Raw genomic sequence first — 23051 nt, 5'->3', positions numbered from 1 at the left:
ATGAATTTAAAGCTAGTTAACCTTCATCTGAGTGTTGACTTCAGTGCTGAGTTAACAGGTGCTGAAGAGAATGAATTTCCGTGCTGCTACCGAAGAGCTGTGTCCTTTTGTGGTCCAGTTACACAGATCTGTTTATTGGAGCCCCTCTTTTCATGGACCGAAGTTCAGATGGGAAGCTTCAGGAGGTTGGCCAAGTCACCATCTGCCTGCAGCAAGCCTCGGGAGGCTTTCACACGGCCAAGCTGAACGGCTTTGAGATCTTTGCGAGATTCGGCAGCTCCATCGCACCCCTGGGGGATCTGGATCAGGATGGCTTCAACGGTAGGATGGGGATCCTTGCTCAGGATCTCCTGGGAGTGGAGGGAAGCCAGCCAGCACTGCCAGTGTGGATGCTGCACACAAAGTGGGCGCTGTAGCTGTGGGACACTGAGGTCTAGACTCCTTTCGATGCTTGTATGCTACTCCCAGGAATGCTAACAGGAGTTCCATGGATGCATCGAGCAGAGACTATACCACTGACACGACACCATGGATGCTTTAGCTCTGCCACTGAACACTTCTTTGGTTTCTAAGTCATGCCCACAGTTAGAAACTTCAGTAAAATATCCGAGTCTCCTCTGTAACCTCTTAGGGCATCTTCAAAATAATTCTCTTCCCGTTGTTTAAAGACCATTTTCCTCCCTAGAAACAAAACGATGACAGAAAAGAAGGCTTTATTTCTGATTGCTGGTTAAAAATGTTCATATATATATAAAAAAAAAAGTACAGGGTTTCTGGGGTTTTTTCTTATTCAAAATGGAAGGGTTTGGTGGAAATACTGGATAGCAGCTACAGCCAGATGTACCGAGAGCTGAGTGTCTGGAGTGAGTAAATGGAAGAGAAGTTTGAGTCTGACACAGCTGGAGCTGAGGATTCTCTAGCCCCTTGCAGAAGCTTCTTGTTACTTTCTGATAGGAATGAAGGGCAGTGAAGCAGACAAGAATCATGTAGTGTTGGGATGGAGATTTCCAGGAATCCTCAGGAGAACACTGTTTTATTCCCTTTGTCCTCCAGTGTTGCCTAAGGAGTAGTGGGAATTTGACTTCCACCAAAAATCTTCATTTTTTTCCAAACTGCTTGCAAGCTAAGTATTTTCTGTAAGGTCACAAATTGCAATAGGTGGTTACTTCAAATTCCTGGTTAGCTCTAATTTATTTTCCATGAAATCGTAAATAATTGTGTAGAACTTTTTAGTTGCTAACTGGAGGTAGAATCAATATGAAGTTGCAGTATCACTGCAGCTATTTACAGAAGATATTGGACAGCTGATAGCCAAAATTCCAGTCACTTGATGAGATTATCCCAAACATTTTTTATTCCACCATACTTACATTTGAAATACACTGTAGAAAAGCAAATCATAGCAAAAGCTGCCTCTCTTTTATTTTTAATTGCTGTTATTTAGTCTGTCTGTTTTGGGTTTTATTGCACTGCCTTATTTTGGGAGTGTTAATTAAAATACCTTCCATCATAGCATGGTGCAAGATAGGAATTTTTGCTGTCTTCATTAGGTTTGTAAATAGGAGTCAAAAATACAAAACTGTAAACTTTTGAGTCCTTACTCTTTTCATCAAACTTTCCCAAATTTCAGAAAAGAGGAAGGAGAATCCTAGTTATTCCAAGTAGTGTTTTATGTTTGGTCCTTGAACTGTCAGTGGAAATGTTGAAATTAGATCAAATGTACATTTCTAAAGCTGTCCATACAGATAGTCTAATTAGTATTTTGTTTCTTACTGTTTATTAATCATTAACAATGAGTACTTTTAAATTTAAGAGATAGAATAACTGCACTAACTGGAAGTTCTCCATGAAGCATGCTGCCAAGCCATGACTGGGGTAGACTGGATTTTAATATTTACCATTATTTGGTTTAGGATGATTTAAATTTTCCAGAATTATTAACATGTCCCACCCTTTGGAGGAACATGAGCATGTAAGTGGAATGGGAACAGAGTCACACTTAGTTTTGTGGTTTGGCACCCACAGTGACTAACTCTGCTTGTTTTAATAATCTCAAAAGCATCCCAAATCCATATGATTTTACTGCAAGTCAGTCAGGAAAATGCAGAAGTGTTTGTAGAACTATTTCTCTCCTTCCCATCCCCATAAAAGCCTGTGATGTGTTCTTGTTAAACATTTATACTTTATAGAAAAAACAGCATCCAATAATAAAAGAAAAACCAGAACAAATAAAAGGAGCAATAAACAAACAAATGTTGATGAGCACTTTAAAGGCTGGTTGCATTTCCTCCCTACTGACACACACTGAAACTGTAATATCAGAAATTATTGATTGATGTAAGCACAAATACGTTCTAGTTTGTGTCTGGAGACGTTGATGAGCCTTCTTTTGACTTTCAGATATTGCAGTTGCTGCTCCATATGGTGGAGAGGACAAGAGAGGACTTGTGTATATCTACAATGGAGGAGCCAGTGGTTTGAATGCTGTCCCATCCCAGATCCTGGAAGGACAGTGGGCTGCTCGCACTATGCCCCCCAGCTTTGGGTACTCACTGAAAGGAGCCACAGATGTGGACAAAAATGGATATCCAGGTCCTCTGCTCCAAATGTTACTTACAATAACTCAGTAGCAGCCTCACCTCTGAGAAACAGCACATCTCAAAAAGCAAGTTTTAACGTGTAATGTCTCCTCTCTTTCTAGACTTGATTGTTGGAGCCTTTGGTGTTGACACAGCTGTTCTGTACAGGTAAGGGTCCCTCTGTGCTTGTACCTGAGTGAAAGCTCAGTGGAGTTCTGGAGCTACAAAAGACAGCAGGATCAGGGAAGTCTGAAAATCTGCCACTCCACCATCCAAACCTCTGGAGGTGAAAAAACACTATACTGCTTTGTTTACTGAGTAAACCTATCTGCTGTCTAAAATTCATCTTTCTCAATAATATATAATCAGGAGAAAAATAAGCTGTCTTCAAGGCTTTCTGAGTGACAGTTTTCTAGATTCTGACACAACAGCTGCAAGCTATTACTCTGCAGTCCCAATATTCTCTTCCCAGCTTGCTCATTTTGGGAGAATATGTTGGTCTGTGCTATAAGTAGGTAGGACTTCCTCTTTACACAGTTGTCCATGTTGTGGCTGATGGAAATGAAAGGGCACAGAAAAGCTTCATCTAGTCAATGGTTATTTGTTTTTCTTGTGGTTTCACTAAATACTGTGTGTTTGTGTATATTGCACAATTTGATGGGGGTAGCATTGTCAAACGTGGTGTTGAGTGCTCTTCAAGTGGATGTTTTCTTTGCAGAGCTAGACCAGTTATTAGAGTAAATGCTGCCCTGGAAGTTAATCCAACCATTCTAAACCCAGAAAACAAAGCCTGTTCACTGGGAGATGTGAAAGTTTCTTGGTAAGCAGAGTATCTACAGTCTCCTTTGAGGGGAGGGATTTCTTGGGTTTTAATTTTGTAAGCTTCCAATTTTGAAAGGTCTCAGGAAGTCTAGTCAGCTTATTAAAAAAAACAAAAAACAAACCCACAGATTTTTCTGAAAGAGCAGACAATGCAATACCAAATAAGAACTTTCTGACAGCAGTTGGAGGACCAGCACTGTCTTTAGTAGATGCCAGACTGACTCCCAAAACCTGCAGGGGACTGGTAGTCTCTCAACAGTTGTCCCTGTTGAGCAGAGTAAGGTCTCTCCAAGATGTCAGCACATGACAGGGTATTTGCAGTGTTTTTACCCACTAACCTACTCCCTTGGGCAATGATCTGCTCTGTAAACTAATTTTGCTCCTGGTTCCCAGGCTAATACCCAAACTCACTTTCCCTTGCTACTGCTAACTTTCTTTTCAGGGTCAGTATGATAGCTTTAAAAATAAGACTCATTTGATTACAGAAATAAATATTCCAGTCCACAGGTGATTGTCCCTAGACAAAACAAGACTCCAAAGCTTTGCATTGCCTGAAATTCTGTCTCCTTATTAATAGTTTATAGTTTCTCTTCCATCAGGAGGAAAGAGCTTTTGGAAATGAGCCAGAGTCTCAAAAAGAGCAGAATAAATAGTGAGGAATTTTAGAAGAAAATGAGAGAAAAAGTGTGTGAAATTAATTTCTTTTCCCTCTGAAACAGCTTCAAAGTAAAGTTCTGCTTAAAAGCGGATGGCAAAGGAAAGCTCCCGAACACACTCAGTAAGTTCTGCTCATTTAAAAATTGGAAGCCTTGTTGTATTGTTTGCAGACATGAGCACTGGTCATTGTTATTTTCATGACAAACAGCTGGTGCCCTTTGCAGCACACTGCTGCCACTTGGATGCCATGTGCATCTGTGGTTTTTTTTTTTTTGGCTGTAATAGTGTAGAAGTCATTTGACCATACCTGAGACTTTAAATATATGTTCAGCTACCTGGTTAACTAGCCTTGGAAAGCCCTTTGCACTTTACAGAATTTACAGTAACTCTCTTTGAGGGGAGTTTTAGGCAAGAATATTTAAATATGTGCATTGCTAAGCCTGAGAGATACAGACAAGCCATAGGGAACTTGTCACATCTGGTTGACATCATGAGTTTCTGATTGATATCACTGACGTTTTAATCAGAATCAGGAAAACATTCTTTCAAAAAAGTTTTTAAGTTATCTCCAAGGGATTTTGTAGTATGGCAAGCAGCCTGCTGCAATCAGGTTTTGTCGACTGATTGCAAAATCTTTTCCTCATTTTCTGTTGCATGTACAGAGCTGATGTTATCTGGGAAGGCTCATATAAATATCTGTTATGTGTTTTAAGTTTTGTTATCTATGTCTAATATTTCAAGTAATTAGATTAGCAGTAGTATTTAAAAATACAAGTGTTACGTGCAAAACTGCTTGAAATTTTCTAGGGGAAAAAATTCTAACTTTATTTCTTCCATTTCTACAGCAATTTCAAATTATAAACGTATCTGTGTTCTTGCATATTTCCAGCATTTAACGAAAAAGCAGAATCCAATTTAGGACAGCAGCAGTGCTTGAGAACTAATGTAGTGACAGATTTCACATGGAAAGAACTGGAAGTTTTAAGAGGGGCAAGCACTAGGTTGTCTTTGTAGCTGAAATCAGTGTTCAGCTCCATTTCTGAGGGAAATCTGCACTGAGTTTAATGGAATGAACTACCCCTAACCCAAACCCTATGGCTTGGCCAGATTTCCAGGTGGAGCTGCTGTTGGACAAACTGAAGCAGAAAGGAGCTATAAGGAGAGCTCTCTTTCTCCACAGCAAACAGCCCAACCACTCCAAGAACATGACAATTACAAAGGGGGGAAAAATGAACTGTGAGGAACTTGATGCCTTCTTGAGGGTAAGTAGCCATTAATGCTTTAGGCAAATAATTTTTGGTGTGTTGTCTATTATAAGTTCATTGTGTTAGGTGTTAAAAAAAATAAAAGAAGAAAAAAAATGCTAGAGAAACTTCATTTTCAGTGCCTAGACCCAAAATTACTGAAACCATACATCTATCCCAAATTACTGCTGCTGTCACAGGATGAACAATGAGTCTTATTGTGGCTAAGGCCCTGGTCCCTAAATGCATTGGAAATTCAATTCAGAACTTTGTTCTGGACTTCTTGGATAAGTCATCCGGGCACCAAATTAGTTACAATTTCCAGGGAACATGAAAGTCAATAAGCAGAAGTTGTCCCATCTACTTTGGAGGTTAAAATGTGAAGAAAATTAATGGACCTGCAACTGACGAGCCAAAAAAAGCAAATAGCAGAGGAGATGGGGAAAGTTGAAATACTAAGTTTGCTTTTTCTCAGTCTTTCTGTTTTCATCCCCACGATTGTTAGCAGATGCTAACACAATTTAAAAGTTTAAATCAGTAGAAGAAACATTGTGTGTAACTATGTAAGTTCTATGCAGCTCACATTTATCTCTGACATAAAAAATACTTGCTTCCCGCTAAAAAAAATTCAAATAAAAGTGCTAGCAACCTTTAAGGATTCACAGAGGGTAGGTAATACTTTCTTTGACCTGACTTTTGTGAGTGGGTTATAAATGGCATTAAACATCTCAGATCTCAGGATTAGTAAAGATTTAGCACATTTCCACCTGATATTTTCATAAAGAAAGTAATGACACATGATCTACATGAAATGATCATAAATGGGGTACAAAACCAGTTTAAAACTATGAGTAATCAATGTGTTTCTCCTTAGAAAGACATGGAAGACACGTTCTGAAATAAGATCCTGAAGTGAGCTGTGCCAGAGTCAGTAGTTTTCATTACTCTCTGGAACAAAGCAGGGTTTGCACTGAGCAAATCTGTGACTAATGTAAAGCTAAGAGATGGTTTGTAAGCTCTCTGAAAGGCAGGATCAACATTTCATAAACAGAATGATTTCACATGAACAGCAGAAAAGTCAGCCACTTCCTTGTGCTAAGTAATAATTTTAGGAAGGAAAAATTGTAAGCACAAAGATGAGTATCTCTGAGAGATCTTAGAATTAGACTGAGGTTGGTCTGACAGGAAAGAGCAGAGTTGTGTGGCCCTCAGGCTCCATGTTACTGGATTTCCATGATTTTATCTTTCTGTATGCTCCAGTTTTCCATTTGATAAACAAGCATGTTACTGCTAAAATTGTGCAGGTTTTCTGACAACAGGATTTCTACTTTGAAAAGAGCTCAGAAGCTTAAATGTTGTTTTGACCTCTCCATTCCTACTACATTTTAATTGTGATTCAAATCTTTGGTTTCCTCAGGATGAATCTGAGTTCAGAGATAAGCTGACTCCCATTACAATTTTTATGGAATATCGTCTGGATTACAAAACAGCTGCAGATGCAACAGGATTGCACCCTATCCTCAACCAGTTCACTCCTGCTAACATGAGCAGACAGGTACACTGCTTCCAGGGCTGATGAGAGAGATCTGAACAGACTTTGGTTCATCTTAGGGAGAAAGGCAGTTAGAGTTGTACTGGAAGTGTTAATATTGAAGGCTTGCAGTGTTTCATCCATTCTCATACTATGCTGCTCCATGTACTTTATGTTTTCCCCTAGAGGTCTCTTAAGGTAATAGTTTTTCTGTTTCTGCCCTTTTTACAAATCTTTACACTTGTTTGTAAAGAGGATAGTGAAGATGCAACTTAATATGAAGAGATTATTCAAAGTATGGACAGATGGTTAAGGTGTAGACATCAGTCCTAGAATTGCAGCAGGGCAGGATGAGGCAGTGTCCCCCACATATAAAATCTAATGACATGAAAACATTTTATAACCAGCTATGTGGATTTTTTAAATGTGGTGGTGAAACAGTGTTATTGAAAATGTATGTTGGAACAGATGAAGGAATTTTTACAACAGTTTGTGTTTGATTTTTGCACAGGCCCATATTCTGCTGGATTGTGGGGATGACAATATCTGCAAACCAAAGCTGGAGGTGTCAGTCGAAAGGTAAATGCATAACAAAAACATAACAAGGAAAAGCAATTTCCCTACTCGAAGTCTGAAATTCAATAGCTGGTAATACTTTTGTTTAAGGGATGTGTTGAAATAAGTAGGATTCCTCATTGTATATGACCTAAACTCAGATTTATATGCTTTAAAGAAAACCTATTTTCTGCTTGGTAACCTAATGTCTTTATCACGTAATGCACCAGTCCCACCCCAGCCTCCACTCTAAGTAGGCCATATTCATTCATTTATTTATTGGCTAAGCTGGACATGTGTAGTGAGAATAAACCACTGCTAGCTGCCATTGTAGCTGGGTTCTGTTGTTTAATATTAGGCACATGAAAATGTGATTTTATCCAGCAAGGGAAGGAGTAGGGCTCTCTCATCACATGTATGAAAAAAAATTGCTGGTACTGGTAGTATCTTTTTTTTCAAACCTGGAAAAAAGAAACAAGTTCTCAGTGGTAATTTGTTCATGAGTCTGAGCTTTTTGTACTTTGTTTAAAGGCCTAAAACCTCTCTTACTGTACTATCTCATAGTCTGTTTTTTGATGCATTATAGGTAGATAGGACACTAATTCATACAAACACTTCAGTAACATTTTACATCGGTGCAGATACCTTGATGTTTCCTTGTAGTTGGTGAAGTGAAAATACACTGTATGCCAAGATTGTCTCTCTGTATCTGGAACCAAAGGTATTGCAGAGGTCTTGGCTCTATTCTGTGCAGTTGAGCCTTCCCTTGAGTTTTATTATAAATTCATGCTTGTACCTATGCAAAGTGGGCCTGTAATTCAAAACGTACACAGAGATTTAACTGATCATAATTGTTCCTTGTGAGAAAAGGGTGTCTGTGTTTTTTTGTTTTGTGGTACATTATACAGGAAAGGTTCTTACCAAAGAACGTGTAATACTTGCTCCATTTGTGATTATAGACCTAGGGTTTTTTAGAAGTACCTTAGAGCTCTCCTGACACTCCTGAAGCAAAGGCACTGCCTCCAGATTTCTCCCATGTCTTTGTGAAATTTCAGAATGTCTCTTGTTTCTCCAAGTTCAGCCACTTCAATGCAATTTAAAACCCGAATGCAGAGCTCATTTTTACACTGTTTTCTCGTAGTGATCAGAAGCAGATCTATATTGGTGATGACAATCCCCTGACCCTCATTGTCAGTGCTCAGAACCAGGGGGAGGGAGCCTATGAAGCAGAGCTCTTTGTTGTTGTTCCACCCCAAGCAGATTTCATCGGAGTTGTTCGTAACAACGAGGTAAAATTCCAGCTGCTTTTGAGGAGTCGTATTTCAGCTGCTGCTGTGGAAGTCTGTAGAGATTTCTGTTATTTCAGTCTTAGAGCAAAGAAAGCACTGAAAAAGTGATCAGTTTTTTTAAAGCCCCTCTCTTTTATAACCTTGAAAACTGGTCTGTATTATATCAAAAACATCTGTGTCCTTGGAGACTTCTACTCAGATTTTATTTCGTTTTAGTACTTGACTGTGTTATGGATGAGAAATGATATTAAAATTAATACAGCATATCTAGTTCTTCCCTCCAGACTTTCACCCAGATGTAAAGAATGGCATTCCTTAGTCTTTCTTTCTGGTTTCTTGCAGGCTTTAGCCAGACTGTCGTGTGCTTTTAAAACAGAGAATCAGACTCGCATGGTAGTTTGTGACCTGGGCAACCCCATGAAAGCAGGAGCTAAGGTAAGGCTTGGTCACACACGTGCCTGGTAGCTCACCCAGGAGGGCAGGTGGCATTTTCTTTAATCACAGTACTGCTTGGGCAGGAAGCTTTCTCACAGGAATTTAAGATTACGTCTGACATTTAGCTGCCCACGTTTGGTTAGCACAGTGATAATTGGTTTCAAATTTTCAGCTAAGTTAAAGGCTGAAAGGAGTGCTCATGAGTTTTGGGTCACAACTCAAAATGAGTCACTCATTAAATAGTGAATTAATGGACTTTGGTCCCTCGTGAATTTTTTGTATTTATCTCATATGTATTTTTAGGATATAATCAAGAGCTAGCCCACAACACTTCTTTCTCTTAATTTATCTCTTTTCTGGATACTTTCATGAGAATGGACAGATTTTTGTCTCGTTGAAACCTCTACAATTCCACCAAATGTAGCTGAAATTGGAAGAATTAAAAAATTATTAGTGAGACCTGGCAGATTTTAAGGTGATATGATATACCAAGTCTTATTTTCTGAGGAAATGAAGTGAAAATCAGTCACAATTTTAACAATTTCATGATGCTTTTTTTCCAAGAGCCATCTTGTGCAGATGAATAAATGCTATTTCCAAAGTCTGTTGAAGTGTATCAAGCTGAATTGCCCAGAGGTTAAAGCAAATATGAATTGTCTTTAACCAAACCTTAGGAAGTAACTTTTAATTTTTAATGTGTTTCCTGCTCTTTAGATTACAGTACTTTTTGCAGCACCTGGGGAGGCTCAGTTATGTGTAGAAATGGCTGAAGTAAGGGTGGGGAACACGATGCAATCCTTATTTTGTCTTTTATGGCAGTGATGCCTTGGCTGTAATCTAAAAGAGGGCAGTTTATTTCCAGCCTGGATGAACTGGACAACTTTAATTTGCCATTTGTTTTTTGCCCGTCATTACTGGGAGCCTCAAGCAATTTCATTGTAGTCTAATAGCACTGAGAAGTTTATATTGTGTGTTTTATTGTGCTTCCAACTGACCCACAGTGATTTTTCCCCCAGCTCTTGGCTGGCCTGCGTTTCAGTGTGCACCAGCAGTCTGAGATGGACACCTCTGTCAAGTTTGACTTGCAAATCAGGAGGTATGGAAATGTCTGAGTATGTACTTCACCTGGGAGAGGACACACACAGTAAATAGACTGTACACATTATCACTCTGGCCTAATTCTCTTGTCTTTGCCTCGTAATGGCTTGAAAAATAAACACACTGAATTAGGTTTCCTAAAAAAGAGGAAGAAATTAATATTTGTACATGCATGTCATTGTGCTCTGCTGGCATTTGTGGTGCCACAGAATGACTTTAGGTTTTTAGCTCTCTTGAACTCTGAATTCCTTCTGATGTAAAGCCAGAATTTTATGCATGTAGAGGAGGAGAGTCTTCCAGAGCAGGCAATGCATGGGGTAGTCTGAGCAACATGCAGTGAACCATCACAGGAGCCAGCCTGAAAAAGCCTGAAAATTAAATGGAACAAAACAGTAGTGTTTCTGTTAATTATCAGATGAGCACAGCGCTGTCTTATAAATCTGATATATAAATCTGAATTTGTAACTTTTGGAGATGCTATTTAAGGTTGGAGATGTGATCATTAGGAGTATCTTTACCCAGTGCAGTCTTATGCTGCTTTTAATAGACAGTATGAATACAGCTGTTTTGTTTTTTCCCCGTGGTGGACCAAAAGCACCGTTTTTTTTCCCATTTAAGAGTGGTTTTTTTTTTTAATGTAGTGAATAAATTAATCTCATCCACATATGCATTTGTCATCTCTGGGAGTTAGGAAAGATTAAAGCTGCCATTCTATTTTAATGATAGAGTGGTTTGCCATACCCCTCAAAGGCCTTAGCACATGAAATATCTCTTTGATCTCCCATTGCTGTCTGTTGAGTTTTTCCCCTTCTCCATCAGCTGGCAAGGTGTACCAGTGACATGGGAGTGTTCTTTGCAGGAAGTGATCTGCTCTGGGGTGTCTGTCACCTTTCTTAGGCTAACAGCAGTCACCTGGCACTGTCACTGGGGCAGAAGCAGTCAGTGAGGTTGCTCAAGTTATGCTTGTCTCCTGGTGCAAGAGAAGGAAAGTTCCTGTAGTGTTTTAGGCCTTTTAAGGAAGAAAATTCCTTCCATGGCTTGTGGATGCAAGAAGGGTGAAGTGTGGTGCAATGGAACACAGTAATCACAGTTTATAGTGGCAGGCATTACCAGGGGATTATCTGGGAGAGGTTTTAAGGATCACACTGCTTGTCTTAAACTCACAAAGCTAGATTTCCAAAGCTGGCTCAGTTCCCAGCAGAGCAGGTCTAGTCTCTAAACAGAGTGAGGCGTTTACAGATCAGGAGGAAAGCACTGTTGCATGTGTTTGTTGATTACAGCAGCAGTGAAGAATAATTAGAAGATTCAAGAAGGTCTTTGTAAAGGAAAGTGTTTGGTTAGGGAGACACAACAACCAGATGTGCAGAAGGAGATCAGGACTCTGCTCCCAGCACCGTTCTGGGGGGGAGCATCCCCTGTGTTTTCTTACATGGCAGCTGTGTAACAGAGGCAGCATTACCTTTGTGTCCCTCACCACCCTCTCCCTGCTGAGGCTCCCCCAAACTCTGCACAGGGTGGGACCTCCATGCATTCAGGTGAGAACTTGCTGGAACCTGGTTCTCAGTTTTTAGCAATCATGCTTTCCTACAGTGGTTCAGGAGTCACGCTAGGGTGTTACATACAATTACTTTGAAGTGTGGATGGTTTTTTATTAAATACTTTGCTTATTTCATTTAAGAATTTACCTTTATTTTTCCCTGCAGTTCCAACCTGTATGACAACCTGAGCCCAGTAGCATATTATCAGGCTGACCTTGCTATTTTAGCAGCTGTTGAAATTAGAGGGTAAGAAATACTATTTTAATAAATACTTTGAAGGAGCTTTGCACATTTGCTTCTTTATATTCACTGAACTTCCTTTCAGGTCTGCATAAGTTTTCAGGAAGGTTTGGGCAATTTATAATCATAAAGACAATACGGGTCTCTCTAGCCAGCCTTTGCACTTTTGGATCTTAAATAATTCTAAATAATTACAAAATTAATTCTAAAAAGGAATATTGTGCCTCCATTACTAGAGATATTTTTTAGGAGAATCAAAAATCACCCCTCTTGTTTGCAGTTTTACATTTCTGCAGGTCACTTTTCTCCTCCACAAACTGACTGGGGTTTCATCTGAAAACCCCTGAAACCAAAGTTGAAGATTTTATGGAATTTAAGTTTGTAATGTCCTCACCTTCTTCAGTCTCAAGGATAGTTATTAATATTGTAATGACATGATTATCCATCACCTCTCTTTCCCACCTGAAAGTCCTCTTGCTTAACCAGTTAACTTGGATTCCTGAGTCATATTTTTTAAAATTTTCCACTACATTCATTATTGTGACGGATTTGTTCAGTATCTGAGAGGTGGGGGATGGCACACTGGAAAAGCATGATTGGTGTCTTCACTGTTTCAGGTCTGAGTCAATCTGAAGACTGTACTGCTAAGGCTCTACATCACCAATATTTTTCATTATCACAGTATTTCACACTGGTTTTGTTTGGAAGACGTGCGTGTCTTCAATCTTTTTTTAACGTAGAGAACAGAACGGAACATTTAATATTCAAACCACTTCTGTTCTTTCAGGTGTTACACAGACAATGAAGAAGTGGAGATTGCATATTAAGCGTGTTGGTTTTTTTTTATTTTGATGTTCTAGAGAATGGCTTTTATTGTTTCATGCTTGCTGATAACAACTCCTTTGCTCTGCTGTTTAGTGTGTCGTCCCCTGATCACATATTCCTCCCTATTGCAAACTGGCAGCCAAAGGAGAATCCCCAAACAGAAGATGAGATTGGGCCTCTAGTTCAGCATATCTATGAGGTGTGGAATTACTACTGATTTCAGTGGCATGGTGCTGTCATAAATGAAAATAAGTCTTTTGGTGTAGCTTTTCTCTGGAATAATTATGTTTGTATTTTTATTTTGCGTTGCATGTAAGGAGAGATTTTGTTTTTTTAATGCTGGGCCAATAACGTATATCCAAGAAGGGTTGGAATGCCTGCAATTAGTGTAACAGGGGTTGATTACCCACATAGCTACACATATTTTATTTTATTGCCTTTTAAAATCTAGATAAAACATTTGAAGTAATGTGAGCTCAGGAAACAGCTCGTGGCTGGCTGTAAATTATTGTACTCTTATCTGTTCTGAATCACTACTCTGAAGCCTTTGCTGTGAAAAAAAATATTTTAAATTTCCTTAAATGAATTATCACAGATTTAATCTAGATTGTTTAATTAAGCAAAACTTTCCACAAGAGATGTGTGAATAACAATAGTTAAAAGTTTTACCACTTTTAGGTAAGGTTTTGATGCTGTTACCATAAGTAGTTGGGGGTGGGGGTAATGGCAGTATCACATTTGTGGCTTAAATATAAAGTAACAACTATATTAATAATCATCATTACATAATTATTAAATAATTATCATACATAATTATCGTTAATTATAATGCACATTAAAAGAGAAAGTAGCGTTATTGTTTAATAACTGTAACTTTTATTCTCACAATCAGCTGAGAAACAATGGTCCAAGTGCATTCAGCAAGGTGATGATGACTCTGCAGTGGCCTTACAAATATAAAAACAACACGTTGTTGTATATTATGCAGTATGAAATTGATGGCCCCATGAACTGCACTTCTGACATGGAAATCAACCCACTGAAAATTAAGGTAAGCAGGACTTTCCCTTTGTGTGGAATGAAGTATGTGTGGTTGTTTTGTAAATACTCTAAATAGGCAAATCCCTGAGATTTGACAAACTGAGATAGTTTTTCATCCGTGGCTGATGAACAAGTCTACATTTTTCCACTGTACATGTCAATGTATATAGCAAGTGAAATAAAAGGTAAACAGCAGCTCAGAATTGTCAGCTCAGAGATCAATTTGTCTCGTTTCTTTTTATTGTGGGGTTTTCTTCCCTTTTTTTTTTTAACTTCAAGGCTGTTCTATATGAGTTCTAAGTTCAAAGCAATGGAATTATAATGAATGTGGTCATGAACTACAGCCTAAAATGTACCAGATGCTTCTGGACTGTTTATCATAATTTTCTGGGTTTTGTTTCTTGCAAGAAAACGGTATTTTTTATATTACATTTATCTATTTTTTTAATTGGATAAATTCATCCAATTTACATGAATTTATCTCTTCATCCAAAGGTCAGAAATGACAATAGGGGTTAGCTATCACTGCCAGCAAAACATGGGGTTTACAGAGCAGAAGAATCTCCTTTTTCCTGGGTTGGACTAGGCAAATAAACACCAGATAAAACCCAGCAAGTTTAATTGAGTATAGAGAGCTGATTTCTAGGATAGTTTAGAACAAACAATAAAAGTCAGTATGTTAGTTCAAGAAGAATTTGAGCCAAAAAAAGGACTGAGGGAAGATGTTCAGTGTATACAACAATGAAGAATGCTTGTGCATCTTTGATAACCAAAAAGCAGCTTCAGTTAATATATAATACAAAGTTCCTGTGCTTCTGCCCTACGATTTGCAATGTTTCATTTTCTGCCAGGGTCTGAAGAATAGCTAGGATAAAAAGAGAGAAACTTGCCGTTAGGTATTGTCTTGACCTCCAGCTTGAAGTCTGCAGTTAACTACATCATGGTTTGGGTTGCCTTGGTGTATCCTAGATTTCTGCTTCCAAGGATGATGACAGGAATGAAACACTTGGCAGGGAAGATCATCGTGACCACCGCATCAGCCGAAGGGACTTGGCTGCCGGGGAGGGGGACGTGCACACTTTGGTGAGTGAGCTCTCAGCACCCAGGTGTTCACACCTGTGATCCTGTGCTCCTATAAGTCCTTAAAAACAAATGTAAGGAAGAGTTTTCCTTTCTAAACATGATTGGAAATAATCTGTAATAGGAAATAAGCATAATGCCATACCACTGTAATTGCAAACTAAGTAATTATCCAGTACTGGAGGTAATTTAATGTATTTTAATACTTTATGGTGCTTTGCCAAGTGTAGATATATGGGTGAGGTAACACCATTTTCAAATATTTTCATACTTGGAATGTCCTTCCTATTTTTATACCCAGGGCTGTGGAACTGCTGACTGTTTGAAGATTGTCTGTCAAGTTGGCCACCTGGAAAGGGGAAAGAGTGCAATATTGTATTTAAAATCACGCCTTTGGACCCAAACTTTCCTGAATGTGAGTGACTGTGAATAATCTGTCACTGTTTCTGAGACATTAAAAGTGATTTTTCTACCCACATGCAATACTAATTTTGTTTTTTCTTACAGAAAGAAAATCAGAATCATTCCTACTCTCTCAAATCATCTGCTTCTTTCAATGTCATAGAGTTCCCTTATAAGAACCTTTCCTTTGAAGATATTCACAATTCTACAGTAGTAAGTCATTTGCATCCATCTTGAGCTACCATATACAATCACTTAAAAATTAGTGCAAACGTAGTTATTGTTGAGTAGCATTTTTATGGCTTAGTTTAATTTTAAATTTATCAGCTATTTCTTTCATGTAGTTATTTCAGTTTTACACATACAGTTGAGAGTAAAGCAGACTGGAGCTGACAATATTTGGGGCTTGAAAGGCTTAACTGAAAGAGAAAAAAATGTGAACAGTCCTCATGTTCCTGTTAATGCCATTGTTAGAGAAGTGTTTTACTTGGAGATTGTTTTCAACTGTGAAAGCACTTACAGCTTGAATAAGGAACTTTCATTATATTATATGAAGCACTGTGTGAGGGTGGAACAAAAAGACCTTCTCTGCCTCAGGGGGTTTCAAGGGGAAAGGAGAAAGGGTGCAAAGAAGATATTGGCCACTTGTTTGGGCTGGCAGATTGAAAGTATTTTGTAAGCATTATAGGGGAAAAGGTAGAAAAGGATTATGATTGACTTATTTTTGAATATGGTTTCTAATGCCTGTTATTAACTGCTTTTTGTTTCCTCTCCCAAATCTTGTGGACTTGATTTTTTGTTTCAAATAGTATTGCCTTTTAAGGAAAAAAAAAAAAAAAAAAGAAAAGTCCCTAATTATTTTTCTTTAATTCCAAAATATTTCCAGATTCCTACAGTTTTACTGAAAATCATCAAGAATTACAGAAGACATGTTGCCATGTTATCACTGATTGCAAAAAAAAGCAAACCCAGGCAAAACAATCCCCAACCCCCTCTTATAATTTAATTTTAAAATCATATTAAATTTGGGTCAGTGAAGTCTTTATGTCACCAAGAACCTATGGCTTTTGATTAATTCTGGAGGGAAAAAGTAATTTATACTGAATTAAGATTATAATCATGACAGGATAAAGGTATGCAAGATTTAAACTTCATGGATGAGCTCAGCGTGTCACTGTGGTGCAAAGTGTGACTTACTGTGTTTTTCTATCAGGTTGCTACAAATATTACATGGGGCATTCAACCACAGCCCATGCCTGTGCCAGTGTGGGTTATAATTTTGGCTGTCCTAGCAGGGTTACTGCTCCTGGCTGTTCTAGTGTTTGTCATGTACAGGGTGAGTACTGTTTCAGGGGGTTTTTATGTCATTTGCTTTTCCCTACTAGCGATGTATTATTTCATGTAGTACCAGCACTTTGCAGAAGTGCCTTGGCCACCTCATCATCTGAATCTGAAGTTAAGTTTTTGGAATAATTGTAAAAGCTTTTTCAGGTTTGTCAGGAGGAAGCTGAATAAAAGAGCATGCCTGTGACAGTGCTGAACTCAGTTTAATTTTTCAAGTGATATTTACTGTCTTTGGAGGTCAAAAATGAGGGAAGAGAGTAGGAGTGAAAAGACCATTTAATTAGTTAAGATCTGATCATGAAGGGAAGAGAAAGGATGTGTGTATGTTTTGCAAATCACAAAGAATTTCTTCATTTTTCTCTGAATCACAGATGGGCTTTTTCAAACGTGTGAGGCCACCTCAGGAAGAACAAGAAAGAGAACAACTGCAACCACACGAGAATGGGGAAGGAACATCAGAAGCTTAAGCAGAGTTTTATCTGTTAGACATTCTGAAATGTACACTTGCCTACATCTTGGTTACAAATATTGGCTTCCCCCTTCATAAACAAGCACTCACCACTGCAGAGCTGCTGGTCTCAGAAGGCATCAGCAAAACAAGGGCAATACACTTAAATCCTCCCTCCTGTATTAATCCTGTTCCTACCTGCCACTAACGCATCTGCACTGACCCTGTGTGACAAACTCAAGTGAGAGTAGAGCTGGGATTCTGCTTTCTGGCATACAGGAAACATCATCTTTTCTGGTTCATGTACTGACTCTCCATGAATTGCTATGCAGATTCTGCATTTGCTCTTGGAGCCAACAGCCTCCAGAGGTGCTTGCTGCATTACATGTTTAGTTTTGGTTGGTTTTTGCTGGAGTACACTACATTTCATTGCCCAGCTCTTGAAAGTCAGTTGCACAAAAAAAGAGAAGAATGTAGCTTGTTTTACAGTACTGCGGAATGTTCTTTACCCATTAGCTGTGATGATGATTTTTTTCTTCTGCTCAAGAAATAGGAAATAGTCAAGTGGAATCATTCACATCTGATCCCTGTTCCCTTGCCTACTCAGTCATCTGTCTTGTGGTTTCCCTGTAGACCTTACAAATTCTGTTCTCCAGGTCCTGGGTGTCTTACTGTAGGGATTGAGCCTACAAACACCAAGTGACTCATAGAAATGTGGGGCTGATGTACTTTCTGTAGGACTTGGGGAAAAGATTCAGGGCAAGATCCCAAGACTCTGCTATGTATTTCCACAGAGCAGGATCCAGATGTTCCACTGAGTTCTTGGCAGCATGGATGCATTCATGCACTGTCAGGGCCAAGATGGTGGGCTGAGGCTGCCAACAGACATGTCTGAGAAAACCCTTGATGTCCACAAGTCAAACCTCTGCAGGGTTTGAAGTGAAGGCTGTGCATTACTTGGACTGTATTTTGGTTTCCAGCAGAAAGCAGGGACACTGTGTGACAGGTTGCTGGTGCGCTGTAGGGAGCTGTTAATCCTCACTTTCCCTGCTTGACCATGCCCAGGTGCAGGATGGAGTGGTGCTGGGTCTGTGTGGTCCAGGCTGTCTGCCAGCCACGTCCATGGATCTGCATTACAGCTGTGCTTTAGCCACACCCTCACCTCCCTCACCTCCTGTCCTCAGAGGACAGGGAGTCCAATGAAACAGGGAAGAGCTGGCAGTGCACAAGGGTTCGAAAAGTAAGGGTTGATTTGGATTGTTTCATTTCACTCATTCCTTGCTTCATTGGCTTGTGTCATCTGATTCATTCATTGTTTCAGTCGCTGCATGTTTCATTGCACAAGACATTTCATTGCACAGGACATTTCATTATGTTCAATGCATTTCATTACCAGAAAAGACACTAAGTATTTTGATTCATTGTTGTTTTTTGGGTTTACTCTCAGCTTATTTCCCCCACCACTGGTGTAGTAAAAGGAAACTTCTTACACTGATTGACACAAGAGCATTGTCTATGCATTTCAGTAGACAAGTACCTGCAGAGCAAGAGGTTGTTCAGCTGGCAGCTATAGGTTGCACAGAAGTGGACATACTTAAACCATTACTAAGGTGCCTTCTATGAGGTATGTTTATTCTCTTTTCTAAAAAGGGAATAAATTGCAGCATAAACTCCCTGCAGCCAGGTACACAAAGGAAGAAATCTACTGTACTTACATCAGTGAGATGTCTATGTAGACAAGGTCTTAAAAGGGCAAAAACTCTGGTTTGGTTTTGTACCTTGGGGCTTTTGTTCACAGCTGCATCTCCCCCATAAATACAGCAGTGCCCGCTAAACCCAGAATTTTCTGAAATGAGCAGTGTGTTTCAACTCTTTCAACTCTCTGCATCCTTTCAGAGATTTAAAATCCACCAATGGCTTTTGTTGTTATTTACATTCCTGGTTGCTGATCCGTGATGGCACCTGAGCCCTTAAAGGATACAGCAGAGTCTGGGGGGCCAGTGTGTTCACCAGATATAGGCTTGCATATTTATCCATTGACATGGGTTGGGTTTAGACAGTTTGTTTAGATAAAATTAGTTTACATGAAAGGGTATAGGGCATAATTCTGCTTTCACTGAACTTTCAAGATCTTCAGTGTGGCCAATGTTTTATTTTTGTCTTTATTTTAGTATTGTTACTAGTAATGTAGTAGAGAATCAGGAGTCAGGCTTTGATCCTGGCCTCAAAATGTGACTTTGATAGAACAGCATTTTCAGTTACTTACGTGGGCTTGTGTTCTCACACTTTATCAGCTGATTATTTATGTGCAAGGAGATGGGTTTTACCCAGTCTTAATCTTGGTAGGGTAAGAGGTTTAAGAGACTGCCAGACAGATTATAGCTCTAATTCCTACATGTGTGCTTTCATTACATGTACACTCCACGGTGACTTGAAATTTCTTAGACTACTTGCATGTGTAGGCATTATTAGGAGATGAAAAAGAGTATTTAAAAAAAGCACGGTCAAGATCCCTCCTTCTTACATGGATGGGGATCCCATAGCATTGCTAGTATCAGTGCTAATTACATCCTAATTTTGCTGTGGCAACTGGAAACTCTCATTTTGCTGATTTTCAGGATAAGGAGGTACATTTTATTGGTACAGCTACTGTAGCTACCTATGGAAAGTATATTCCATTTTTGAAGTCACATAAAGTAAGACTTATTTAAGTGATTTTTATTACTTACCTTCTATTGGAGAATGAAAGCAAATGGTTGCTTCTTCCATGTCCATTAATTTCCAGTTTGGTTAAAAAAACAGTAGCATGTGTAAATGGAGTATAGAGGTTACTTAGTGAGCATAGATGTAACACCTCAAATTCAACTTAAAGCAACATTTGTGTTTCACAGAGATTCCAATTGGAAATTTTACTGAGTGGGGGTGCAGGAAACTTTTGATAGTGTGTTCTAGATTCAGTAATAAGATTCCAGATTATGTATGTACTTGTGTCAATAGAAATTTCACACTGATTTACAGGCATTGATTCTTGTATTCTTACAGCAAGTACTGTAGAATGATGTTAAAGCATTTAAAGAAACTTTAGAAAATTTATTTTAGAATGAAATTAATGCCTTTGAGTCAAAATTGTATGCATAAGATGCATACTGGAAGCATTTAAAAAATACAGGTACACTAACAGAGAATTAGTCTTCTTCTGAGAGTTATGTTTCAGGAGCAGATTTTTAATGAATATAAAATCAACAGCTATGTAATTATTTAGACAATAAAAGCATTTTAAAAGCACTGTATCTTTTATAATGAAATATGAAATTGTAAGTATTCCAGTTTGCAATTAATGCATCTCACGATCAACATTGAAAAGTGATTTATATTACAGAATTCATATTATCTATTACTATATTTGACAATATTTAGAAAATTTAAAGCAAGGAACCTAATTCATAGGTTTACATTTCTTTCAAGAAACTATGAAATTGTGGAAATTCCTTTTGTTTAAGCATGACTGTAAAGTCAAATATGGGCTGTACTTATCAACATAATTTGAAATCTTTCCATAAGTTTGCCAGCATTGTTTGCCAAGTTATCAGGGTTTTTTCCGTTTTAAATCTTGATTTACACATTGATCTCTAATTCACATAATGCTTGTGGAAACTTTCTAAAGTTTGCTACATGTGCTCTTTCTTTATAAAACATTTATTCCAAGCAAAGATATTAAATATTTAGTTGTTTCTAAACTTGTGTCCATGCTTAAATAGTCTCAAAGTGTATTTTGAAAATACTTCAGCTATGATCAGAGTGGTGATTTGAAGGAATCACTTAGATTTTTGCAGCATTTGGGTTGGTTGTTGGTGACAGAACCCTGCAGTATTTTTTCCTGCACCCTCCCAAACAGTCACAGAGCAGCATCGTGCTGGTGAAAATCAAGGCAGTTTTTTGTCTTTGCTCCAGACTAACGTGACCCTTTGAATGTGATCCTTTGTGTTCAATGCTGCTGGCTGTTAACGAGTCGGGGGAAAAAAAAAGTATTTTATTAAAGAAAAACAGGAATCCAAAAATAAAAAAAAAAAGGGGAATGGCAGGGCCCAGGTGAGCCAGATGCCACAGCTGGGGCCGTGGTTCTTGCTGAGCTCTGGTGACTCCTGTGGGTGGGAGTGGGATCTGAACTCTTTGGTACTGAATCTTTAGCCTCCAACCCCCACGTGCAGTATGACATGGTCTGACCTGGTTCACTGCCAATCCTCTGCCCAGTTTTTTTTTGGCCCAAGAAGGACCACGGTGTTTCTTTTTTTGTGCAGACATTATTTGTGAGGACAGTGTTGGTGAGGACGTGACAGAGCCAGCGTGCTTGCTGGAGGTGGTGAATTAATGCTATTGCAAGTCTTTGATCACCCACATTGGGTGAAGCTTGATGTATATTCTGAAGTGTAGTACTAACTAGTCCTGTACTAACTCGTGAGTTCTTGAGAACTGCTACCACCTTCCTTAAGCCCACTGTGGAAAATTTGACTAGAGACTGTACAATAAAGGGGTTGAGTCTGTAGTACTACTGCTGTTTCATGTGATTGTGGTATTTGGGTCTATTTTGTCCCGATGTGTAGAATTTTAACATAACACAGGAAATCTAACCTTTCATGCAATGACTTTCTCCACACATGCTGCATTAAAGGTGAATAACTTGACCCTTGGCTTTTGCAAAGTAATGGAAGTTTTCATTTAGCATTTACATGTTCAAAAAACTTACAGGTTTTGCTTTTCTAGTCCGTGAAGGAAACCTGTATTTGCTATGATACAAATACGCTGAAAATGTAACATTTTATTTCTTCATAATGGATTTTTTTGCCTTTTTTTTGTGTTTGCTCGTGCGTTAAATCAGTAGAGCATTATTTGCACAAGCAGAAAATTAACATAGTAATGACAGTGTTGCATTTTATGTTCCTTTGTCATGCAGTAAATACTTGCAGCATAAATGGGAATATTTTCAGTTACTATGAACTTGTTTCAAAGGTCTTCGGTACATTTAAGGAGAGCAATATACATTTGAAGTCACCTTATTTTGTATTAAATTATAAATTGTGCAAAGAAGTGGGTATTGTGGCACAGTAATTTTGTACTGATATGAAATATATAGCTATTAAAGCTATAGTTTGCTTTTTAACTCATTCTTTTCATCCTAATGCAAATTTGAGTGTTTTTATTAGGTTGTATTTTTCTATGTATATATACAATTTCAAAATACTATGATTGGGTAAACTGAAAAATGTAAGTATTGATTTGATTCTGATATTTAGAATTTTGGAATAAAATACCTCTTAATCAACAGAAATTCTGCTGTAGGTGTGTTTTTGCTTTTTTTTGTTCTTAGGCATATATTTTAAAATGCATTCAGTTCACCAGAAAATATTTCATAGTGTGTGTTTGAACTCCACAATTACATGCTAAATTCAAAAAGGTTATTTTTACACAACTTTTACATTCACACCTCAAGTGGCACCTTGAGTCAAAAGATTTTGTAATCACAGAAGCAAGAAAAATGATCCTAGTCATAGACTATATTCTATCACCAGAAAACTGAATTCCAACAGAGATTTCCACGTACCAGAAATAAATTATTTTAGACTTTATAGGTACCACATTGCTGTAGAAAATGGTGACATCTTGTCCTCAGGTTAAGAAAACTTTCAGAGAGCTGATGTTTCTTTTCTTGTTGTACTATTAGTCTAATTTTATCTCAGGGTTACTTTTTTTTTTTCTGATTTCCAGTCATACTCACCCATGTGAGTGGGGTGACAGTAACATTTTGTGTCGCAATAAAGGCAGACATGAGTATGTTTTTGTGATAAAATAAACAGTGAGAAGTAAATGTTAGTGCATGTGAACACTTGAGAAAAGCTCCAAACTAGTGAATTATCTGGCTTGCTAG

General features: G+C 38.4%; 1 protein-coding gene across 1 annotated transcript in view; it reads left to right on the top strand.

Annotated features, from left to right (window-relative positions):
- ITGAV (integrin subunit alpha V) overlaps window positions 1-22372 on the top strand; it is a 45693-nt gene extending 23321 nt beyond the window's left edge. Inside the window, exons 12-30 of the mRNA XM_062506775.1 lie at window positions 119-321; window positions 2401-2592; window positions 2702-2747; window positions 3298-3399; window positions 4121-4179; window positions 5166-5320; window positions 6720-6857; window positions 7345-7412; window positions 8530-8677; window positions 9020-9112; window positions 10129-10208; window positions 11914-11994; window positions 12907-13012; window positions 13706-13864; window positions 14824-14937; window positions 15236-15349; window positions 15442-15549; window positions 16550-16672; window positions 17052-22372. Of these exons, the coding sequence (XP_062362759.1) occupies window positions 119-321; window positions 2401-2592; window positions 2702-2747; window positions 3298-3399; window positions 4121-4179; window positions 5166-5320; window positions 6720-6857; window positions 7345-7412; window positions 8530-8677; window positions 9020-9112; window positions 10129-10208; window positions 11914-11994; window positions 12907-13012; window positions 13706-13864; window positions 14824-14937; window positions 15236-15349; window positions 15442-15549; window positions 16550-16672; window positions 17052-17147 (2185 nt within the window). The 3' untranslated portion in view covers window positions 17148-22372. The remainder of the gene's footprint in view (window positions 1-118; window positions 322-2400; window positions 2593-2701; window positions 2748-3297; window positions 3400-4120; window positions 4180-5165; window positions 5321-6719; window positions 6858-7344; window positions 7413-8529; window positions 8678-9019; window positions 9113-10128; window positions 10209-11913; window positions 11995-12906; window positions 13013-13705; window positions 13865-14823; window positions 14938-15235; window positions 15350-15441; window positions 15550-16549; window positions 16673-17051) is intronic.
- The last annotated feature ends 679 nt before the right edge of the window (window positions 22373-23051 follow it).

This window comes from Cinclus cinclus, chromosome 21 (assembly GCF_963662255.1).
Source record: "Cinclus cinclus chromosome 21, bCinCin1.1, whole genome shotgun sequence".
NCBI lineage: Eukaryota > Metazoa > Chordata > Aves > Passeriformes > Cinclidae > Cinclus > Cinclus cinclus.
The sequence above is the reverse complement of the archived record's forward strand: the minus strand, read 5'-3'. Positions and strand labels throughout refer to the sequence as shown.